Source organism: Colobus angolensis, unplaced genomic scaffold (genome assembly GCF_000951035.1).
Source record: "Colobus angolensis palliatus isolate OR3802 unplaced genomic scaffold, Cang.pa_1.0 Scaffold233, whole genome shotgun sequence".
Lineage (NCBI taxonomy): Eukaryota > Metazoa > Chordata > Mammalia > Primates > Cercopithecidae > Colobus > Colobus angolensis.
In genome coordinates this window covers 192,326-212,226 of record NW_012115522.1, presented here as the reverse complement: position 1 = coordinate 212,226, position 19,901 = coordinate 192,326, and the positions used below count along the sequence as shown (strand labels likewise).

The 19,901-nt window shown below is 35.0% G+C and overlaps 1 protein-coding gene across 1 annotated transcript in view; it reads left to right on the top strand.

Moving 5' to 3' along the window:
• Nucleotides 1-19,901, top strand: part of WRN (Werner syndrome, RecQ helicase-like) — a 115,739-nt gene that overhangs the window by 33,953 nt on the left and 61,885 nt on the right. The window contains exons 15-18 of the mRNA XM_011944529.1: nucleotides 826-894; nucleotides 6,117-6,199; nucleotides 9,871-9,977; nucleotides 19,480-19,667. Of these exons, the coding sequence (XP_011799919.1) occupies nucleotides 826-894; nucleotides 6,117-6,199; nucleotides 9,871-9,977; nucleotides 19,480-19,667 (447 nt within the window). The remainder of the gene's footprint in view (nucleotides 1-825; nucleotides 895-6,116; nucleotides 6,200-9,870; nucleotides 9,978-19,479; nucleotides 19,668-19,901) is intronic.

The window sequence follows — 19,901 nt, the reverse complement described above, 5'->3', positions numbered from 1 at the left end:
CCATCATGCATGTTAAAATCGAGTTCACAATAACACATTTCTGCAGGTATTGCTTTATCTTTATCAGTAATAAATGACACTTTAGTGGAAGAGCTTATCTTCTTTCTTGTGTTCTCTGTAATTCAAAGCTACCAGGTGGCCCTGATAAAATTATTTTAAAAACCATTATTACTTTATGCTGGTTTACACTGAATATCTCAAAATTATTTTCTGTTTCTGTTATGCTTGCTTTTTAGCTTGATAAGAAGTGTATACATGGAAGTATATTTTTTATCTATGAAAAATTTTTCAGCTTCTTCAACCTGAGCTTGCAATCTGTTTTTAAATTGATACATAATATCTTTACATATTCATGGGGTACTGTAGTATTTTGATACACTCATATAAAATACACTTGATCAAATCAGGGCATTTGTTCATCAGCTTGAACATTTATCATTTCTTTGTGCTGGGAACATTTCTAATCTTTTCTTCGAGTTGCTTTGAAATATACAGTATTGTTGTTGTTAACTATAGTTACCCTATTGTTGGTTAATGAGTACAAACATACAGTTAGATAGAAGGAATAGGTTCTAGCAACCTATTCCTTTACCCTCCTGGTCATCCCCTGCTGCCCTGAACTTACAGTATCTTTCAAAGACCCACCTTAAAAACTTGCATTCTGATAAGGCCCTTGAAGACATTTGCTTATCAAGTTAGTAAGTGACAAAAAAGAAAATTGCAAAGAACAGGAATATACATTATTATATTTCTTGCTCACTTAAGAATCAAATTGATATGTGTAGTGTGTGCATGGGGCCAGAGTATTTGTTTTTCTTCTTATAGAATGTCGAACATCCCAACTTGCTTCCTTGGATCAGCACAGTCAGAAAATGTTCTAACAGACATTAAATTGTGAGTAATTTTTTTCCCCTCAACTTTTATTTTGGATTCATGGGGCTGCATGAGCAAGTTTGTTACATGGGTGAATTACATGTTGCTGAGGAAGTTGTGAGTAATTTCTGTGATTTCTAATCATGTGGTCAGATGTCTGTGGTATATGAGAGAATTTTGTACACAAACAAATTTTATTAAATGCCTGAAGAAAAGTCCATGATTTTAAAATGCACTTTCTTTTTATAGTACCTTTGCAGGACTGTTACTTTTTAAATCCTTCAAACTTGAAGAAATCTGTTATTCTCAGTTCTTGGGCTATAAGATTCGCATTGTAGTCATAGAACTATAAAAATTTTGGTTTTGGAAGAGAAGTTGGAGAGTATCAAGATCTGTCTCATTTTATAGATGAGAAAACTGAGGCTCAGAGACAAGTAATTTGCCCAAAGTCGTTCAATGACTGACTGATCAGGGACTGGATTCTAGGTCTCTTGCCCAACCAATTCTATCATGATGTAATTCCTAAGGAGAATATCATCTCAGCCACACATACACACACTTATTTTGTGTGCATGTGTATATATATATGTACACACACACAAACATATATACACATATATATACACATACACACACATATATTAATATATATGCATATATATGTATGTTCTAATTCAGAACATTTTCATCACTCCCAAAAGAACACCCCTGCCCATTAAGCAGCTGCTTTCTTTACATACATATTAGTATATACATACACATGAGATACACATGTATTTACTGAGTTTTGATAAATTCATACAAAGATGTAAACCAAACCTCTAAGAAGATATAGAATATTACTGGCATTCTAGAAAGTTTCTTCATGTCTCTCCGCAGTCTGTCCTTCCATCCTCCATCCTAGGCAAGCCTCTGCTCTGATTTTCTCTACCGTAGTTTGGTAGAATGCCATATAAATGTGTTTATACAATATGAACTCTTTTGTGTGAGACTTCTTTCATTTGGTGTAATGTTTCTGAGATTCTTCCATGCTGTTGCATGTATCAGTAGTTTTTGGTTTTGTTTTGTTTTGTTTTTGTTTTTTTATAGACACAGTCTCCTGTCACCCAGGCTAGAGTACAGTGGTGCAATCATAGCTTACTGCAGCCTCTAACTAGTGGTCTCAAGCTATCCTCCTGCCTCCCAAGTACCTAGGGTCACAGGCATGTTTCACTATGCCTGGCTAATTATTAAATTTTTTGTAGACACAGGATCTTGCTTGGTTGCCCAGGCTGGTCTTGAACTCCTGGCCTCAGGATTGTTTCCAGTTTTGGATTATTACAAATAAAGCTGCTATGAACATTCACATATAAGTCTTTGTATGGATATATGTTTTCGTTTTATTGATACATATCAAGGAGTAGGATGACTGGATCCTGTGGTGGATATATGTTTCACTTTCTTTTTTCTGAGATAAAATTAGAAAGCGATCCTCCTGCCTTGGCCTTCCAAAGTGCTGGGATTACAGGTGTGAACCACTGCACCTGGCATAGTTGTTTGTTTGTTTGTTTTTTTAAATATCTGAGTGTTATTTTATTGTATTTCATTGAATATAGTACAGTTTGTTTTTACCTTTTCTTATTGATAGACACCTAGGCTATTTTTCTAGTTTTGGACTGTTACTAATAAAGCTGCTGTACACATCCTTGTAAAAATCTTTTTTGTGAACATGTTTTCTTTTTTTCTAAGCATTTTAAATCACCTTTATTGAAGTATAATTAACTTACAATAAATTTTGTATGCTGAGAAAGTATAATTTGATAAGTTTTGGCACAGGTATGCACTCACGAAACCATCATCACAATCCAGATAATGAACATATTCGTCACCCACAAAGTTTACCTTTTTGTTTCAATCCCAGTCACCAGGTAATTGCTGATCTCCTTCCTGTTACTATAGACTAGTTTGCGTTTTCTAAAATTATATATACACGGAGTCAATCATATTTTATGTGCTCTTTTTTTTGTCTGGTTTAAATAATGCAGCATAATTATTTTGAGATTCATCCATGTTATTACATTGAGTAATAGTTCATTCCTCTTATTGTTAAGTGGATTACATTTTATGGATATCCAACAAGTTGTTTATCCATTCACCTGATAGACATTTGGATTGTTTCCAGTTTTGAGTTATTACAAATAAAGCTGCTGTGAACATTCATATATAAGTCTTCATATGGACATATGTTTTCATTTTATTGATTATATATGAAGGAGTGGAATGACTGGAACATGTCATGGATATATGTTTAACTTTCTTTTTTCTAATTGAGATAAAATTCACAGAACATAACTTTTACCATTTTTTAATTTTATTTTATTTTGAGATGGAGTCTCGCTCTGTTGCCCAGGCTGGAGCGCAGTGGCGCGATCTCGGCTCACTGCAAGCTCCATCCCCTAGGTTCATGCCATTCTCCTGCCTCAGCCTCCCAAGTAGATGGGACTACAGGCGTCCGCCACGATGCCCGGCTAATTTTTTTATACTTTTAGTAGAGATGGAGTTTCACCGTGTTAGCCAGGAATGGTCTCGATCTCCTGACCTCGTGATCTGCCCTCCTCGGCCTCCCAAAGTGCTGGGATTATAGGTATGAGCCACTGCGCCCAGCCACTTTTACCATTGTAATCATTACTAAAGTCCAGTGGGTTTTGGTGTAGTAATAATACATAATATATAACATTATTGCTATATAATATATAGTAATGTTATATTAATTCCAGAACATTTTCCTAACTCCCAAAAGAATTTCCGTACCCATTATGTGGTCATCCCCTATTGTCCCTTTTATTTTCTTTTCTTTTTTTCTGAGACAGGGTCTCCGCCTTTACCCCGGGCTGGAGTGCACTGGCATGATCATGGTTCACTGCAGCCTTGATTTCCTGGGCTCAATCGATCTTCCCGCCTCAGTCTCCTGAGTGCTGGACCTGTAGGCACAAGTTACCATACCTGGCTAATTTGTTTTATTTTTAATAGAGATGAGATTTTGCTCTGTTGCCTAGGTTGTTCTCAAACTCCTGGGCTCAAGTAATTGTCCCACCTCAGCCTTCCAAAACACTGGGATTACAGGCGTGAGCCATTCTGCCCGGCCTTTTGTCTCTGTTCTACCCACTTCCAACCACTAGTCTATTTTCTGTCTCTATGATTTGCCTATTCTGGATATGTCTATAAATGAACTCATACAGTATATGGTCTTTTGTGTCTGGCTTCTTCCTCTTAGCATAATCATATCAGTACTTCATTCAGTCTTTTTTTATGACTGAATAATATTCCATAGTATAGGCATACACATTTTAAAAAATTCATTCATCAGTGATGAACATTTGGGTTGTTTCCTTTTTGGCTGTTATGAATAATGGTGCTATGAACATTTGTGTACCAATTTTTTTATGAACATACATTTTCAACGCTTCTGCATATATGCCTAAGAGTGGAATTACTGGACTATTTGCTAATTCTTTGTTTAAGAAACTGTCAAGCTTATTAGAGTGATTGTATCATGGGATGTTCCCACCAGCAGTGTATGAGAGGTCCAGTTCCTCCCCATCCTTGCCGTCACTTAGTCTAGCTGATCTTTAATTTAAGCCGTTCTAATAGTGTCTCATTTTATTTTTAGTTTGCTTTTCCCTAATGACTAATTATATTGAACATATTTTCATACACTTACTGGCCATCTGTATATCTTCTTTGAGGAAGTGTCTGTTCAAATCTTCTGCTTATTTTTACTTATTGAGTTTTGATAGTCATTTCTATATTCTGAATATAAATTCTTTATTTGATATATGCTTTGAAAACATTTTCTCCTAGTTTATGACTTTTCATACTTTCCACACAGTTCTTTTGAAGAGCAGCAGTTTTTCGTTTCGATAAAGTCCAGTTTGTCGATTTGTTCTTTTAGGGATTTTTGCTTTTAGTGTTTTGACCCAAGGTTGCAAAGATTTGCTTTTATGTTTTCTCCTAAAAGTTTTATAGTTTTAAGTTTTACATTTAGATTTATGATTCATTTTTAGTAAATGTTGTCTATTGTAGGAGGTATTGATTACAGTTTATATATTTTTCACATATTGTTCCAACTTCATTTTTAAAACAGACTATGCTTTTACACTGAATTGACTTTGTACCTTTGTCAAAAATAAATTGACTGCATATATGTGGGTCATTTGCTGCACTCTCTATTCTGTGTTCTGTGGATCTATGTCTGTCTTGATTGGTGTCTTGATTACTATAGCTTTATAATAAACCTGGAAATCAGGTAGTGCAAAGCCTCTAGCTTTGTTCTTTTCTTTCAGAGTTTTTCTGGCTATTCTATGTCCTTTGTATTTCTGTGAGCATGTCAGCATCACCTTTTCAACCAAAGTGCCTGCTGGGATTTTGATTGAGTTTACCTTGAATCTAGATATCGAAACAATTAGCTGTCTTGATAATTATTGTCACTGTTTTATACCAAAGAAACTGGGCATGGTAAAGTAACTTGGCTAACATCACTTACCTTGTAAGAAGTAGAACTGGGCAGTTTGACATCAGAGCTTATTCTTTATACTGTTTCCTATGTTAATTAGAATACAATGTTAATTTCATAAAGGTAAAGGCATATCTGTTTTGTTAATATTTGATTCCTTGTGAAGGCACAGTGCCTAGCGCACAGTAGACACTTAAACATCTGTTGAATGGATAGGTGAATGCTTTTAAAGTCTTTCCATATAGAAAATTAAGTTTCATTACATTTGGCTTGATCTAGGTCTTCATTTCATAGAATGGAGCACAGACTCTGTAAATTTTTTGCCCCAGACCTAGCCTTGTTACAAACAGTGTCTTAATTAGGATTCTGTCTACCCAGGATAGAAATTAACTCAAGCTAGCATAAGTGTATATTGAATTTTGTATTAAGGATAAAGGAATGTCTCATAGATCCCACTTAAAAGAAATTAGCCAGCCCTTAGGAAGAGACTGGAATTGGGTTTGGAAAATACAATAGGGCTTTATTTTTATATTTAGTCTTTGGTGAGTCATCCTCATTTTTCTCTCAGAAGAGGTAAGCATTCTCTGCATGTATATAGCAATCTTTTAGATTTCCGTGACATAAAGTATTTAAACATTCATCAGGTATTTTGATTTTAAGTTGTAATTCCTTGAGATGATTGTTTTCTTTATTGTTTATATGTTTCCTTTCCTGTTTTTTTTTTTTCTTTTTGTTTTGTTTGTTTTTACAGAGGCAAATACCGGATTGTATACATAACTCCAGAATACTGTTCAGGTAACATGGGCCTACTCCAGCAACTTGAGGCTGATATTGGTAAGTGGTAAAGAAAGATCTCTGTAAATACTTACTGAGTTAATCTTTAAAGTTAAACCTATGGATGGACACTGGATTTCACTTCTGTTAAAATTTATTTCAAACATTACTTCCTCCAGGAAATCTGACTCTCTAACTTGGCGTTTCACCTATCTTATCCCATGATACTCTATAATTCCTTTTGCTACAGAAATTAGGCTCTGTTAGCATGATTACCTGTTTATGTATCTGTTTTCTTCTGCTAGGCTATAAACTTTTCAAGGGAAAAATACCACTTTTTAAAATTTATATTTCCCCAATGCAGTGTGCTTGGCACATAGGCACTTAAACATATTGTTGAATGAATGTTGAATCCTAGGTTCTATGAAATTTTAATTTACTTGTTTTTCATGTTCTGTATCTAAATTAAGTCAGTGTAGTGGTTTTGTACTCTCTTTGTTCATAAGAATCACTTTTCAAACTTAAAAAAAATGTAGGTAACCAACCCCCAACCTTGAAAATTCTGATTTAACAGGCCTGGGGTGGCACCTGGCATTAGTGGCTTCTCACAGGTGATTCTGATGTATAGCCAGGGTTGGAAACCACAGTACCTTTGATTAGTTGCCACTAGTGAGTTTGATTTATTACAAAAACCAAAAACTTGGATAAGTCAGAATTTATTTCCTAGAAAGTGTAAATGTAGAATTAGTCAAAAGCTGATAGCACTTTTTTTTGTTCTTAAAAATATTTTAAGCCTCAGTTTAGTGAGACCTTGTCTCTACAAAGAATTTTTTAAAAAATTGGCCAAGCCTGGTGGTACATGCCTGTAGTCCAAGCTACTTGGGAGGCTGAGGTAGGAGGATTGTTTGAGCCTGGGAGATGGAGGCTGCGGTGAGCTGAGATTACGCTACTGCACTCCATCCTGGGCAACAGAGCGAGACCATGCCTCAAAAAAGAATTTTTTTTTCTTCTTGGTGGTTAGGCTCAACTATCCAAGAATTGCAATCATGGCTTCTATTGCAAATGCCCCTATTTCACACTTTCAGTTGACCTAACCAAATTTAATTTTTTAATATCATATGATCTTGTTGTATAATTATGTATTAAAATAATTCCAGATAGGTTAGGGTTTCAAATTGCAACGTCTCGTTTAACAGTTACTTTCATATAACTGTAGGAAAGCATTTGATAATTTTTCCAACAATATAATGAAAACAAACTTGTATCTTTTTTGGTATGTGTTAAAACCAACAACAGCATGAGGGCAGCAATTAACATTTCATGAAATATATTAGCAACGAGTACATTTATGAGCTCTTAAACTCCCTTATTGACATACTATATTTTTTGCCTTTAATGGACAATGAATTTGATATGTTTCCTATTAGGTTGTATGAAGTTCTTGTGAATATTTCACTTTGAATTAAGAATAACTACCCTATATATAAATTTCATGGTTGTATTGCAAAAGCTAGGGTCTATGTCTATAGTGGTCTGGGTACGTTTTTACTGTTTGTTTTGTTTCTGTGATAGTGTTAAATGAATAATAAGCTTAAGTATTTAAGCAAATACTTAATACTTTTGACAAGTAGTTAAAACTCTCTATTTTTATTTTTTTGTAATGGTTGAATATGAACACTGCAATTATTAGAGCAGTGTACTTTGCTTATGATGGATGAAAATGTTCTCTGGTTGACTCAGTGTTGAATAAAAAGGGATAAATTAAATAAAAGTTGTTTTTGAAATATTTTCCTTTGCCTTTTGTTGCGGGAAATTGTACAATGCTTGCAAAAATGAATATACGCAGGATGTTATTTGTACAGCAGTCTGACATTTAGCTAATCAGATTCCTCATTTTTCAGTAAATGTTAAATTACTTAAGTAGTCTGGATTTTTAACAGAAAGAGCAAATATAGTTTTATAGGGAGACTCCTTACCAACCAGACTTTTAACTTAAGTGAATGTTGGCAAAAGCTTGTCTAAACTGATTTTGAGGGATAAGGTTTAGTTCCTTTAAAAGCTAGTTTGTCAAACCTGTAACTAAAGCTTTTAAAAAACGGAAAGTTTTAAAGTAAAAGAGACCATCATCTCTGTTTCAACCTATTTAATTTAAAATCTGAGCTGAAGTAGGAGTATTGCTTGAACCCAGGAGTTCAAGACCAGCCTGGGCAACACAGTGAGACCCCATCTCTGAAAAAAAAAATGAGCTAAGCATGGTACCTGTTACAGTCCTAGTTATGAAAGAGAGAGAGAGAGAAGGAAGGAAGGAAGGGAGGAAGGAAGGAAGGAAGGAAGGAGGGAAAAATCAATCAGTCACTCAGGTTTAGTTTCAAAAGCCAAAATAATTATAGTGATAATATTGAATTTTTTCCAGCCACTCAGTAGTACCCAGAGAATTTTGATACAAATAACTGACTTTGCCCCCATGTTTAGTTGTTTTTTTTTTTTGGCTTTCTTTCTCCTCCACACTGTCTTAAGACTGTTGTAACTTGTAATGTCAATGAATTGTAATTGTTTATTTGCATGTCTGTCTCCTCTTTTAGAATTGTGAACTCCTCAGGTCATGGATTGTATTTTATTAGTCTTTGTATTGCTAGAAAAGTGTTTGGATAATAATAGATATTTATTAAACATAATAGGAGTAGTAGCAATTTCTTTTGTGTGTGCCAGGCCCTATTTTAGCATTTTATGTGAATGATATAATTTAATCTTTAGAGCATCTAGAAAATGTCAGGTATTATTATTATCCACATTTTACTTGTGAGAGGACTGAGACTTGGAAAGCTTAAGTAACTTGCTTAAGGTAATACACATGGCAGGTAGTGGAGCCAAGTTCTGCATCTGGGCAGTCTCACTTTAGAGCTTTTTAATCATCCTCCTCTTAGTGTCTGAGCATTTTTAATGCTCAGAGAAGTATCAAAGAATGATCATACTCATTGAAGGAAAAAATTATTCTTATGTATCAATTTGTTAATTGAGGGCAAAAGCACTACTGTTACTACTTTGAAAAATCTGAAGACATTGTTCTGACATGCATTACAACACACTGTTGATTCTGCTTCAGTGTGTATGTCTGGTGTGGGGGCAGAGCAGAGGAGTTACTACAGGAAGAAAGAACAAATTACATTTCTTCTTACCTACTTTGTACATCATGTGATTTAGCTCTTCCCATACCATTTTACATTAGAAAATGTGGCTGTCCTCCTGTGCTCTGATACTGGCATTTCAGAGGACTCTTTGCAATATGATACGTGATCAGTCATGGATGGCGATGCAGTTAATTTCAGTAGAAATTTGCTGGCTCTTTTTATCTCTTTTAATAGCTAATGCATGAGACAAAATTGAAGGTCTTACCAAAGAGAAATGCAGGTGTATAGTTTTGGAGACAAAGTCACAGTAAGCGATTCATCTCTCCAAGGAATAGTGATGAAAGCTGAGATCCAAGAAATGTCTTCTTTGGATTAATACATAAATATTTCCTTTTAAAATTCTTAAGCCTTTTATTCATGTATCTCCCCTCTCCCTATTTCCAATAATGATGTTTGGTGTTAATATGATGGTATTTATGCTTCTGTTTTTATAGGAAACAAATACTTTGGTTTTGGTTATTTATTCTCCTTCGGAGATGTAGATGAGTTTATTTTTTCCTTTTGAGCTTTATCTTTTCCTTTACGTGTTTTTCTTTTTTATAGGTATCACACTCATTGCTGTGGATGAGGCTCACTGTATTTCTGAGTGGGGGCATGATTTTAGGAATTCATTCAGGAAGTTGGGCTCCCTAAAGACAGCACTCCCAAGGGTAAGCTTTGCCAAGTCTGATGTCCTGAAATAACATTCTTACTAAGGAGTGCATTCAGGATTGGGGAGTGGTAAAAAAGCTGAAGACTTCACTATAAAAGAACAAATGGATAATGTAAAAAGAGAACTATTTTTTAAAAAATTCTAAAGTTGGCATATATAATCTATTGAGGAATACAATAGAACAAGGCTTGACAAACCTTTTCTGAAAGGACCAGGTAATAAATATTTCAAGCTTTATAGGCCACATGTAGTCTGTATCACATATTCCTCTCTCTCTCTCTTTTTTCTTTTAGTAACCCTTTAAAAATGTAAAGGGTTACATTTTTCACTGGTGGGCCATAACAAAACAGGCTGTGGGCCATATTTGTCCAAATGTCTTCTCAGTGATCTTTCATCCATATGTCCTTTTACTCTAGGATGCTGTGAAATCCCGGTTACCTCTTTTTGTATCACATTGAAAACCTGAAGTTTGAACTATTCTACAGAGATTTTATTAAAGCTTTCAGTATTAGAATTTCCCTTTCTTCCCTATTATAAAAAATAGCAAATGTTGACCAGGTGCCGGGGCTCACGCCTATAATCCCAGCACTTTGGGAGGCCAAGGTGGGCAGATCACCTGGGGTCAGGAATTCGAAACCAGCCTGGTCAACGTGGTGAAACCCCGTCTCTACTAAAAATACAAAAATTATCTGGGCGTGGTGGCAGGTGCCTGTAATCCCAGCTACTCGGGAGGCTGAAGCAGGAGAACCGCTTCAACTCGGGAGGTGGAGGTTGTAGTGAGCCGAGATCGTGCCATTGCACTCCAGCCTGGGCAACGAGAGCGAAAATCTGTCTCAAAAAAAACAAAACAAATTTTTATATGAATATTCTACATGATTGGCATATTTACATGAATGGTTTAAAAACCCACAATACTAGCACTGTTTTATTTTTTATTTTGAAAATTGTAGATTCACAAGAAGTTGTAAAAAAAAAAAAAAATAGAGAGAGAGGTCCTATGTACCTTTCACCCAGTTTCCTGAACAGTATCATCTTGCATGACTATAGTACAGTATCAAAACTAGAAATATGACATTTGTACAGTATCTAGAGTTTATTCCTATTTCTCCAGTTTTGTAAGTATTCTTTTGTATGGTGTGTGTATTGTTCTATAAAGTTTAATCTCATGTACATTTGTGTAACTACCACTGCAGTCAGGATACCAAATGTTCCCTTACCACAAAGCTCCCTGGAGCTTTTCTTCCCACCCCTAGCGCTAGCCACTGGCAACCACAAATCTGGTCTCACTCTCTAAAATTTTATTTCAAGAACGTTACATACATGAAATCATGCAATTTGTCACCTTTTGGAATTAGTTTTTTTCACTCAACATAATTACCTTGAGATCCATCCAAGTTGTTTGTGGTCATGTGTTGCTTAACAACAGAGATATGTTCTGAGAAATGTGTTCTTAGGACATTTCATGGTTATCTGAACATGCACTTACACAAACCTGCATGATAAAGCTTACTGCATACCTAGGCTGTATGGTAGAGCCTATTGCTCCTAGGCTGTAAACCTGTCCAGCATGTTACTGTAATGAATACTGCAGGCAACTGTAATACAATGGTAAGTATTTGTGTATCTAAACATATCTAATGTAGAAAAGGCACAGTAAAAATACAGTATAAAAGATAAAAGATGGTATACCTGTATAGGGTGCTTCCTGCAAATGGAGCTTGTAGGACTGGAAGTTGCTCTGAGTGAGTGAGTGAGTGGTGAGTGAATGTGAAGGCCTAGGACATTACTCTACACTACTGTAGACTTTATACATATTGTACACTTAGTCTACACTAAATTTATTTTAAATTTTTCTTTAAAAATTCTCTTCCTTTAATAATAAATTAATCTCAACTTACTGTAACTTTGATTCATAAACCTAAAACACTTTTTGACTTTGGACTCTTGTAATAACTCTTAGATTAAAACATAAACGCATTGTACGGCTCTACAAAAACTTTTTCTTCCTTGATTAATGCATTCCATAAGCCTTTATTTTAAATTTTTATTTTTATTTTTTAAACTTTTTTGTTAAAAACTAAAATACAAACACGCATATCAGCCTATACCTACACAGGGTCAGGATCATCAGTATTGCTGTCTTCCACCTCCACATCTTGTCCCACTGGAAGTTCTTTAGGGGCAGTAACACTCATGGAGCTGTCATCTGTGATAACAATGCCTTCTCCTAGATACCTCCTGAAGGACCTGCCTGAGGCTGTTTTACAATTAACTTTAGAAAATGAATATGTAGAAGGATATGTGAACCAGTAACATACTTGTTTATTATTCATCAAGTTATGTACTGTACATAATTGTATGTGCTATACTTTTTAATGACTGGCAGTACAGTAGGTTTACTGATAGCAGCATCACTACAAACGTGAGCAGTGCCTTGTGCTAAGACATTATGGCAGCTATGACATCACGTGCTGATAGGAATTTTTCAGCTCCATTATAATCTTATGGGACCACTGTTCTACATGTGATCTGTCATTGACAGAAATGCCATTAAGTACCACGTGACTGTTTTTTGGAAGTCTGTTCCTTTTTATTATTACAGAGTATTCCATGGTATGGTTGTACTACAGTTTAACTGTTCACCTGTTGAAGAACTTCTGGGTTGTTTTCCAGTTTTTGACTATTATGAATAAAGATGCTATGAACATTTGTGTGTATCTCAAAGGTTCTTCAATATATGAATGGCTAAACAACCTGAAAATATAAAAGTTTTCATTTCTCTGGGATAAATGTCCAGGAGTGTATTTTTAGTTTTTAAGGAATTGCCGAACTGTTTTCCAAAGTGGCTATAGCATTTTACATTCCTGTCAGCAGTGTGTGAATGATCTAGTTATCCTTGCCACTGTTTGTTGTTGCAACTGTTTTTTATTTTAGCCGTTTTGATAGGTGTCGAGTGGTATCTTACTTTTAATTTGCATTTCTCTCATGGCTAATGATGTTGAATGTCTTTTCATATGCTAATTTGCCTCCGGTGAAATTCCTTATATAATTGGAGTGCTTGTTTTTTTCTGTTGAGTTTTAAGAGTTTAAAAAATACATTGTAGAAACGAGTCCTTGGTCAGATACATGGTTTCAAATATTTCTTTCATTTTGTAACTTGTCTTTTCATTCTTTTTACCATGTCTTTCACAGAGTACATATTTTACATTTTAGTGAAATCCAGTTTATCATTTTTTCGTTTATGGATTGTGCTCTTCACCTAGCCCTAGATCCTGAAGATTTTCTCCTATGGTTCTTTCCTAAAATTGTTACAGTTTTATGTTTTAGGTCTGTGATCCATTTTGAGTTAAATTTTGTATAAGATGTGAGGTTTAAGTCAAGGTTCATTGTTTTCCCAATAGATGTTAAATTACTGCAGACCCTTTGTTGAACAGGCTATCCTTCCCTTGTTAAATTGCATTTGCCCCTTTGTTGAAAGTCATTTGGGTGTATTTGTCTAGGTCTATTTCTGGGTTCTCTAGCCTGTTATATTAATTTTGAATGAATAAATAAAGTTGACTTATGTTTAAGTTTTCTTGGTAGTAGTGAGGCAGTGGTGCCTTCTGAGCCCAGGATTTCCCAGTGTTGTGAGTAAACTGTGTTAGAAATTGTTATTCTTTTGGTAGATTGTCTAGTTCAATTTCATTGCTCATTAATCTTGCTTATAGATAGCAAATTGAGAGGAATCTCAAAAATAGTGTCTTTTGTTAGCTTATCTCACAGAGTTTGGTTGGAGCAGATATTAAAACAGAACAAACCAAAAAGAAATTAAATATACTATTTAGCAAGTTTATGTTGAGGGAAAATCAAGCCATGTGAATTGAGCTCCAGTGATGTGACTGACCTCGGGTCAGATTTTTGTATCATGGTTCAACAAGGTAGCTATTAAAATCTTCTTACTACTTCTTGAAATAATTCTTCAGTAGTCACATAGGACAGCACACACTCCTGGATTTCTTCTTTCCTTACTGTCTCTTTATTCTCAGTCTCCTGTTTCTTCTCATCTCCCTGCCCTTTTAATGTTGGCCTTCCAGAAACCTTAGTCTTTGGACCTACCTTTTTACTCATTTTCTTGGTCATTTCACCTAACATACAGTTTTATTTTATTTTATTTATTTTTTAATTTTTGACATAGAGTTTCACTCTTGTTGCCCAGGCTGGAGTGCAATGGCGTGATCTCAGCTCACTGCAACCTCTGCCTCTAGGGTTCGAGTGATTCTCCTGCCTCAGCCTCCCGAGTAGCTGGGATTACAGGCATGCGCCACCATGCCCAGCTAATTTTTGTATTTTTAGTAGAGATGGTGTTTCACCATATTGGCCAGGCTGGTCTTGAACTCCTGACCTCAGGTGATCCACCTGCCTTGGCCTTCCAAAGTGCTGGGATTACAGATGTGAGCCACCACGCCCAGCTTGCAGTTTTAAATACCAAGCCTATGCTGAGAACTCCCAAATTTTTATCTCCATCATAGACTGATACCAGCAGTATATGAGTGATCCAGTTGTTTTTGCCTCTTTGCCAGCATTGGGTGTTGTCACTATTTGTTCATTTTAGCCATTTAGTAGAATATATGTACATATATATGTGTGTACACACAGGCACACATCTAGGTAACTACTCAACATGCCTCTGGTGAGATGACCAAAAGGTGTCTCAAACTTAACCGCTTCCCAACTGACTTCTGCGTAGCACTGCAGATCTGCTCTTTCCTCACTCTCCTCCATCTTGTTTAACAGCAACTCCATTGGCCAAAATTTTGGAATTTTCCTCAATTTTTTCTCTTTTTCTTACACTCCACTGTTTATTTAAACAGTAAGGAAATCTTGTGAGGTCTTCAGAATATATGCAGGATTAAATCATTTCTCTCTTGATCCCTGCCATTCCCCAGGGTAAAAGCCATCATCTCCTTAGAGCCTCCTGCTTTCACTCTTCCCATCCCTCATTCTGTTTCAACACAGCGTCCAGAGTGATACTTTAAAAATGAAGTCAGATAGATCATGTCTTCTGCTCAGAACCACCTAGTAGCATGCCATTTCCCTCTAAATAAAGGCAAAAGTCCTACGATAAATTACCGATCCTCATGTGATCTGGCCTTCCATTTTCCCTCTGACCTCATTTTCTCTTCCTTGTCTCCTCATTCACCAGATTCAGCCACACCACCCTCCTTGTTTTTGTTTGGACATTCCAGGCATGCTCCAGGGCCTGGGCTTTGTGCCTGCTGCTTCCTTTCCCTGAATACGTTTCCCCCACATTATCTGTGCGATGGTCTCCCCTACTTCTCTCAGATTTTTTGCACTTAGGCCTCCTGGGCCGCCATATTTGAAATATCAGATTAGTTCCCCCTCCCCCATCATTCAACATTATTCCTGAACCTTTGCTGTTTTAAAAATAGCACTATCACTGTTTAACTTATTGTGTTATATTTTGTTAATTTTCTGTGAGGAGTTCTTCACTGGAATATTCTTTGTAGGGAGGAGTTTTTGACTTTTGGTTTATAAAATCTAGAACAATACCTGGCTTATAGGAGGTGCTCAATATATAACGGGGTGAATGAATGAATGAATTCTGATGAGAAAGCTGAGAATTAGTAAAGTGACTTTCCAAAACAGGTAGTGGGCAGTATAGAGTTGGGCCATAAATAGCTACACCATACAAGCAAATGATTTGAAAGAGGCATAAAATGTAATTTCTGCCCTCAAGTAGCTCATAGTTCAGTAGAGGACTCTAGATTCATACCTATAACAGTAGAAGTAATAGTACCAAACAAAATATGGTATTATGAAGTGGTACAAATAATACAAAAAGATGAACAGTGTTAGTAGTACATGTTTAGAAGGGATTTCTGTGGTGAAAGTTGCTAGGCACAGTGCACGTGGAGGACTGATTTCCATTAATTTAGAATGGTTTAAAGTAAGCTTTTGGAAACTAGGAAGATTACTTTCTGTAATCCTTTCCTAGGCCTTTGATTCTAGAAGGATTGTGTTAAAGGAGTTTTAAATATTTTATACAGTTCTTAAACATTTTTTAGCTTGAATTAAATCTTGTATTATGTCTGGTCATGGATGTCATTGGATCATTTTCATTTCTTGGGAGGATTAATAAAGCACATTCCTTCTGTTGGGCCTCTAGTGCAGGGAGCGTGTTGGCCGAGCAATGGCTGAGAAAACCTTTTTCCCCTGGTGTTTTCAAGAACCCTCTTTATTAGCTAAATGGTGAGACATGCCACCTGGTGGTTATAGCACTATCATTTTTTTTCACTGTTCTTGGTCCTTTTTTTCTTCTTCTGATTCCAGTCATGCTAGGATAACTACTATAAACCTGGAATGTTTCACACCATATTATTTCAATAAGTTCAAAAACAGCAGAGATCACTAAGCTGTTTGGCACAAAGATTCCTATTTGGAGGGAATCAGACAAAGTGAGTGTTGAGTAAGAACAGGCAGGCAGAAAGCTTTGCATCAGTCTTAAAGCTACTTACATTTCAAGTAAGAGGAACTGTGAAGTCCATGAGACATGTGGGGTTTTTCCGTTACTTTCTCCCCAGTACTTATTACAAAGATCAGCACATAGTAGGTACTCAGTAACCATTTAGAATGAGTGCATGAATGAATGAAGTATGTGTGATGTTATGGAGTACAAAGTTAGAATTAGCAACATGACCTGAATTTAGAAGCAGGTGGAATACTTACACTTTTCTCAATCTGTGGGCACTACACCATTGAAGTATATGTCTAAGATCTTCCTAAATTTATAGTCATAAATTTGTTACTATACATTTAGGAAGATTAATTTATATTTGGTTGTTTGATTTAGCAAAACTTGATGCCTGTTAAAAAGAAATTAAGACCTGTCAACTTAAAGAATACATTTTGTGAGTTAAGAACTAAGTGACAGTGTAATTTATTACCTGAAGTAGTTTGCTTCTGAAAATTAAAGAGTTCAAGCTATTAATAATTATGCCATGACTGCAGGCATAAACTGGGAATATCCCAGCAAATGAGGATGTATTGTCACCCTTCTCATAGCCTGACTGTGTGTTGTTTTTAAGCTTCACTCTAGTTTATATATTTTAAATGTCATAAAATGCCACATACTTAGAAAAGGTCCTATTCATTGCTGAAGTGGAAGTTTATCATTAATTTTTAATATATTCTATTACTTTATTTTCTAATTCTAGAAGCAACATTCTGAGCTATATCTTTCTAGAATGTTGAGGCAAAAGAGTAAATGTATAGTGATTTTCACCGTTACCAGATTGCTGGAATAGGGAATTTCTGGTAGCAAGATGGGTCTAACACATCATACAGCCCTCTCTATCTCTCTTTTTTTTTTTTGCTGAAAGAATAGCCCTTGCAAATGTCAGTTTCAAATCTGGGAGTAGTGATCATGTCTCTGAAGTTCTTATATAGAATTCTTTTTTTTATTTTACTGACAATATTTGTAATAGTTGAAACTTTTTGAGCACTTACTATATTTGATGCATTACAGCACTTTACATGTTTTATCTCACTTGATATTCATAACTTTATGAGATTGGCACTGTTATTGTAGCCACTTTATAGATGAGGAAACTAAAGCTTAGAGAGTTAAATAAAGAGCTCAAAAATCTCACATCTAGTAAGTGGCAAAAACAGGATTTCAACTCAAACAATCTGATTCCAAAACAGATTTTTTCCACTGTGGTGCCATTCTTTTGCCTGGTTTTTCTGTTAACTTCTTAAAGATATGTCATGTTTCATGCTTACTTCCTCATTTTCATAAATATATTACCTGCCCACTTATACATTATATTGCTTAGAAACAAACCCAACCCTCTTTTCTTATGGACTGTATGCTGAAAATCACTGTTTTTAATATGCAATTAAACAAGTATTTTATTAGTGCATTTATATAAATTATTTGACCAAAACTGGTGAAAGTGCTTTACTGTGAGAGTGAGAATGTGCATGTTCTAAGAACCTCTAATTTTTGAACTTCCCTTAGTCTCAGTCTTATATTTGTTAAAACCTGTGTGTTAACACAGATACACCCATGTTGGGGGTTGATTAGAGAAACCACCCTCTTTATAGATTAGCTTGTTCATATTTAAGTTGCTAGGCAGGCACTGTAAATTCAGAGAACAATCTGATTTTAAGCCACAAACCAATGAAATTAATTTTGGGGTTGCCTTTTCAAATAGTGTCACAAAATTTAAGGATAAAGAATGCAAAAATGATGCCAATTACCTTGTCACATTCGTTTTGATTTAATTTTTTTAATTTGAAAAAACCTACTCTCAAACTTAATTGGTTTTTTTTTTAATGTGAGTTTGGAGATTTTTTTTTATGTGAGTTTGGAGATTGAGTTTTTAATTCAGTAAAGTTATAGTGATTGAAAAAGTAGTTATAATTTTTAATAAATTGATCTTGTTTTAATTTTGAGTCATATTCTAGAATTGCTTCTTTGCAAATTGGTACATTGCACATACATTTCCACTTATATACAAGATAATTGCGATAGTTGGTTTGTAAAATAGATGGAGTGCATCTGAAGAGCTATTTTATGAGAATATTGTTTCCTGTATCTGTCATGAGCCAAAAAGAATATTTTTAAGAAAGTTATATTCTTGGTGATAGAACAGCTGATAATTTAGAAACAGCTGTAAGACAGTCCACTTTTTCTGATAATGAAATAATACCATAGTTAAGTGTGATTTCCTATAATAGGATAAAAATATGAGATCTAGTTTTAGGGGAGGCATGTTGTTACTATACCTTAGAATTTCTGGAAGATGACATATTCATGTTTTTCCTGATAACTGCTGAGTCTCCTGCTCTGTCTGCTAATCCAGTCAAGAAGTCTTTGCTAGCAATCAATTAATAATGCATGTTTCATTTATACATATTTCCTATATATAGTACGTTATTGATTATCTTAGTACCACTGAAGAGAGGTTATCTGGGTCATTGGAGCTTTGCTTCTAGATTTGTGAAGACATAAACCTATGTATTTGAAATAGGAGGCCAAAAAAAAAAAAAGACCATTGCTTTATGTAGTTAGATTTTCAGTGAATAGAGAGTTTATAATTTGTAATTATACATTAATCAAATATAAGGCATAATTTACCTCCTGCTTATATCAGCACCATTTCAAATGTAATAAATGTTAAAAAATAATAAATGGGGAAGTAGATAGCTAACAGGTAGGCTTAATTTAATAAGACAAGGTAAATTGCATTTGGAAACCTCATGGATTTAATGTTTTATTTAAATTATTTCTAATTTTTAAAAAGTAAATATTGTATCCAGAAGGCTGAGAAACAAGTTAGTAGGGAGATTTTTTTCTTTACAAAAAATTTTGCAGTTGCGTCTTTGACATTGTACTTCTGACTGTTGTCCTACCAGTCTCTTTGTAAGAAAGCAATACACATGTCGGGAATGAGTGGGCTCTTTCCTTTTTAAAATAACAGTTTTACATCATTCAGGTTCCAATTGTTGCACTTACTGCCACTGCAACTTCTTCAATCCGGGAAGACATTGTACGTTGCTTAAATCTGAGAAATCCTCAGATCATCTGTACTGGTTTTGATCGACCAAATCTGTATTTAGAAGTTAGGCGAAAAACAGGGAATATCCTTCAGGATCTGCAGCCATTTCTTGTCAAAACAACAAGGTAAGGATTTAATGGTTGATGAATTTTGGTAATGATTTCCTTTTTTTTTTTTTTTTTTTAAAAAATTATGTATTTTACGATTTTCTTCTAATGCATATTTAACGTATTTCAAATTCCACCTAGTTTTGGGTCAAGTCAAGCATGATGTTATATAATCAACTCAGTGGTTGAGAATAGTCTATTTTTAAAAGCAGAAACTACTTCTTCTAATGTCTTAATACCTCATTCTGTTGC